This window comes from Rhododendron vialii, chromosome 8a, assembly GCF_030253575.1.
Source record: "Rhododendron vialii isolate Sample 1 chromosome 8a, ASM3025357v1".
Classification (NCBI taxonomy): domain Eukaryota; kingdom Viridiplantae; phylum Streptophyta; class Magnoliopsida; order Ericales; family Ericaceae; genus Rhododendron; species Rhododendron vialii.
In genome coordinates this window covers 30,123,122-30,127,811 of record NC_080564.1, presented here as the reverse complement: position 1 = coordinate 30,127,811, position 4,690 = coordinate 30,123,122, and the positions used below count along the sequence as shown (strand labels likewise).

The window sequence follows — 4,690 nt, the reverse complement described above, 5'->3', positions numbered from 1 at the left end:
ACACAAAACATATTTATCATAAGAGAAATTGATAGCTGACCATTCATCTCTTGTTAAATAAATGATGACTCGAACCGACGATGTTTGTCCTAATTTTGTGCAATGACGAAAAATACAATAACATGTACAAAATGTACAACTTAGTATATAGTAGTACTGAATGGTCCACACTGAGATTTGTCCTACTTAGAGGGATCACACAGGATCCATCACAGGCCACAGGATCTTAAGGAACTTGATTCGAAAATTAAAATTAATCAATAGTCCATACACAAAAAAACAAATCATCAACAACCCAAAGGCTGCAACACAGAATAAACCCTAATCAGATTATGAAAATATAACTACACCCTGATACCATGCTAATACTTAATTAGTACTCCACTAATTATATGTAGTTATATGTACCAACCGCCTCAAAATTAAGAAAGAAATAAAAAAAAGCTAAGTACTCCACAAGAAGCTCGCAAAAATATTCTACAGTTTCTCTGCAGATTTTGAAGCAGGGCACATGTGGGGAGATTACTAATTACCCCATGTGCACCACTTTCCCATTTTGTTACATAACAGAGCAGGCATTAGGGTTCTCATCGCTGAACATCTGTGGTGCGTAGCCATTCAATTCGAACCGTGATAGGTAGGAGTCAATCTGGTAATTTTGAGAGTAATTAGGGTAGAACTCACTCCTCTTCATGTCCAACACTTGGGAACTACTAGTACTTCCTTCTCCTCCCTCCGCCGCCGTCGTAGTCGCTGCCGCCGCTTTGTCGTCGCCTTTTTCTGCCTCCTCCCCCTTTTTTTCGGCCTTTTTCTCCTCCTTGCCCTTCTCAGCTTCCTCTTTCTTCTCTGGTTCTTGCTTCACTATCAAGACATTTTTTCCGGTTCTCTTGTTTACGTATTCCACTAACTTCGATGGGTCGAATGCGCCTTTGACAGTCACTTGTGAGCTCTTTAGATCTGGTTCCACGTTTTCAACCCCTGCGTAATGCGAATAAACCAAACCAAACCAAACCGAGCTTAACTTCCAATCAATTGATGTCGTTAACAAGAATCTGGCTTTTCAATTAAGCTGACTACAATCTCTAAACTCCATTTGAGTCCACCCATCCTCTTAGTGTTACTATCACGGTTACCATATCACCCGTCTTAACTACCGTATCGACCGAACCGATTAAGTTGAAATTGACGAATTAAGTAGTAATAGAGTTGGTTTTCAATGGAATATGGAGGACTTGAACTTGATGAGAGTCAAAGATTATATTAATCAGCACTTTCATTTCAAATTATTTGTTGTCCTAACGGGCAAATTTGTTTGACTTTAAAAGAAAAGAAAAAGAACATGGAATCTGAAACTACTAAGTTCTGTTTAAAGAGATTCACAGCAGAGAAATATTAGTAGTTCTTTCCAGCTAACAATAAAAAACAGAAAAACTCCTCTCTTTTTTTGTTACGCATGGTGTTTCGGGTCAGCTTGCGTGCCCCTCCCACAGCCGTTTCACACGCTTACGCGTGCGGGACAAAATAACCCAAAGAATTGCTGACAAGAAGAATTGAACTTGAGATCTTAGAATGGAGCAAACACCCAAATCACAGATTCACAGGCCAAAAGCACTTAGCCAATCCCTCAGGGTTTAAAAAAAACTTTTTACAGAAGTTCGAAAGTAACAAATACTGTATTTGTGAATAGGAGTAATTAAAAAAAACTAGCACGTGAGGGGATAAACTAGCATACCATTCATTCTGAGAATCCGTCTTTTGATTTCCTGCGCACAAGCCTCGCAATGCATGTGAACTTTCAGTACAACTGTTATCCCCTGAGCTTGGCAGACAAAGAAAATTCACTGAGTTTTAAAAATATGTTTGGGTTTGGTTTGTTTATGCGGTGAGCCCATCTCAAACGAGCCGGGCTGCCCGAGAGCATGAGTGGATCTCGAGTAACTTGGAACTTCTTAGATATATCAAAAGTCAAACGAGTTGAGTAGTAGCTTGTTCTGAGAGTGATTTGAGAAAAAAGTTGAAACTTTTGCTTGTTTATCTATAGTACTATGTACTTAACAAACAGTTGTTGAATGAACTTTTCACGAACGAACACGAGCTGGAACTCAAGCAGTTTGGTTCGTTTTCAAGCAGTTTGGTTCGTTTATCGACTTTAAATCGTTTGACACGCGCAGAAAAAGGAAATGAATCAGAAAACCAAGAAACAAGCCAAACAAACAGATAAACAAACCTCTTCCTTTTTCTCTTCAGATTTACTAGGAGCAACTTCTTTCTCTTTGATTTTTTTAGCATCTTCCTCCGCCGCCGGTTTCGGAACCGGAGAGATGAGCTCGACCTGCCTGTGACTCTTCCTCTGTACCCTCTCCAAAACCTTCACCGGATCTGCCTTCTCCCCCTTCACCACTACCTTTTGCGCCTTGCAATCCGTCTGAACATCCTCAACTCCTGAAAAAACAAAACAAGCACCTCAAAATCAGAACCCACAAAAACCCAGAAATCAATTTTGAAGAAAAAATTTCTGACCTTCGAAGCCTTTGAGGCAGCGGCGGACTTTCTTGGCACAGCCTTCGCAATGCATGAAAACTCTCAGCACAATATCTTGAGGCGGTGCCGTCTCCTTGGATTCCTCGGCCTTGCTTTCCTCTTTCTTTTCCTCTGGTTTCTTTTCCTCCATTTTCTTTTCCTCTGCTTTCTTCTTTTCCTCCTGAACAAACACAACGTTCAAAACAGTAATATAAGGACCGGATTAGATCATTAGACGAGAATTTAAAAACAAAAAATGGGGGTTTAGCTAGAGAGAGATTTTTGAGGACCTCTCCCATTGTGTTTTGTTTGGTTATTGGGTTTGCTTTGGGGGACCGAAATGAGGGAAGTGGGTGTGGGTGGGGAGATAACTGCTGACTAATAAGCTTAAAAAGGCGTGTCCTCAGGCACTGGCTCCGTCTTTGGTTCTCTCTCTCTCTCTCTCTCTCTCTCTCTCTCTCGCACTCTGTTTTCTCTCTCTAGAGATAGGAGTACTATGTGGCACGGAATTGGAAGGGACAGGTGACTTGGGAGTTGGCAATCAGATGATTCAGATCTAGAGAGCACTAGAACTGACGTGGATTTAATTTAATATAGTAGTACTATGTAGGCATGTGCCGGAGATCAGGAATATCGAGACCATTGGATCTCGATCGTGTGATGCAAAATAGGATCAACAATAACTCTATGTTGATGATTATTGCAGTTATTTTAGTTTGTAGGTCTCGCCATCTCGATTTGTTCTTCAAAGAAAAAATATTAGTAACTTTGAAGCAAAACACATGTTGTTCGATCAAATACGTGCTTAAGTAAATTCCAGCATAAATTTTATGAAAGTGAGTGATGTTCACCCATCAAGTTGTGGGTTGATGTTATCGGTGGTTGGCTAGCATCGGAGGTTTTTTTTTTTTTTTTCATAGTGTCTTTATTAATGCATATAACTGGCTCCGCCATTGCCTGTCCCCTATCCTAATGCTCTCGTGCACCACATACTTCTTCATTGGACCGTCCTATGGTGGTAGTCTAGGGGTGTGCAAAAAATCCGACCCGACCCGAAGGGTTTCGGGCGGGGCCGAACATGTGGTTCGGTCGGGTACGGATACAATTTTTCCAAAAAATCAGTTTTCGGTTTGGGGCTCGGGGTGCTGTTTTTTCTTACCCGACCCGACCAAAAGGCAACGAATTCATATAATTTACTTCGATTTTTGTCAGACCCGACCCGACCCAAAAAATGGGGCACGCGGACGGTTATTCCCACTCTTTCGGTTTGGGTTCGGGGCCCAAAAATTCAATACCTGACCAGTCAGGTTCAGGTTCGGGGCCAAACCCGACCCGTCCCACCCGTGCACACCCCTAGGTGGTACCGTGGTAGAGGACCATATAAATATAGGTGCCTCCACTGAATAATTACTCACCCAGAATCCCCAGAGTTACAGATGGTCTCACCCTAGAGAAAATTATTGGGTGGTCCTAAACCATGACTTCTCGTGATTGTATCTAGGGATGGCAAATTAAATCCAAACTTATTAAAAAATCCAAACTCATCTATTAAAAAATAGACCCGACCCGACCCATTTATTAATTGGGTTGGAATGAGTTCAAATCCATCTAACTCATTTATTATTGGGTCTTAATTGAGTTTCAATTAGGTCAACTTAAATGCCCAATAAACAATGGGTCATGAACATTATCCAACAAAAAAAATACTAATTGATTTACAGTAAAACCGGACGGATCAAGATTTGTTATTGGGCTCCAACGGCCGAATCTTCATCACGTCAACCAAACACAAAGCCACTAGATTGAAACTCTAATCAATTAATTATTTCGTTTTTTCCTCAACAAAACCCAAATTAGTGTGGGGGTTTCAATTTGGGAAAATGACCGTCAATGACGTGTTTTAATAATTAATATTCATCAAAGACATTTTCAGTATTAACAAATATTCTCAGCATATCTTTGACGGGTATTAATTATCAAAATACGTTCTGGACTGTCATTTTCCCTTTCAATTTCTCCAAAACCAAACCCAAATCAAATTTCCTGTTGAAGTCAAGCTGACCAATTGAGCACGACTGTAATCCTCAACGATGAAGTCGCTACAGAGAGAGAGAGAGAGAGAGAGAGGCAAGTGGCACAGTGACTCCCTGGGTATGGTGAGTCCAGAGTC

At 40.9% G+C, this 4,690-nt stretch overlaps 1 protein-coding gene across 2 annotated transcripts; it reads right to left on the bottom strand.

Moving 5' to 3' along the window:
- Positions 1-226: 226 nt before the first annotated feature.
- On the bottom strand, positions 227-3,072 carry LOC131335186 (heavy metal-associated isoprenylated plant protein 7-like). Of its 2 annotated transcripts, none has more exons than XM_058370436.1 (5): positions 2,811-3,072; positions 2,521-2,701; positions 2,228-2,442; positions 1,733-1,814; positions 227-978 (listed from the first exon to the last, which is right to left on the bottom strand). In XM_058370436.1, exons 1-5 carry the CDS (start codon positions 2,817-2,819, stop codon positions 560-562), a joined length of 906 nt encoding a protein of 301 aa, XP_058226419.1. In that variant the 5' UTR covers positions 2,820-3,072; the 3' UTR covers positions 227-559. The 2 variants fall into 2 exon arrangements, with proteins under 2 accessions (XP_058226419.1, XP_058226421.1); XM_058370438.1 differs by having other exon boundaries at positions 2,521-2,683.
- Positions 3,073-4,690: the final 1,618 nt, after the last annotated feature.

Bases quoted from the DNA above. Each gene is read 5' to 3' on its own strand.
- LOC131335186 (XM_058370436.1), bottom strand. The intron at 2,443-2,520 runs GTCAGAAATTTT...TTGTTTTTTCAG, and splicing joins CTGCCTCAAAGGCTTCGAAG to GAGTTGAGGATGTTCAGACG. The intron at 979-1,732 runs GTATGCTAGTTT...CGCATTACGCAG, and splicing joins ACGGATTCTCAGAATGAATG to GGGTTGAAAACGTGGAACCA.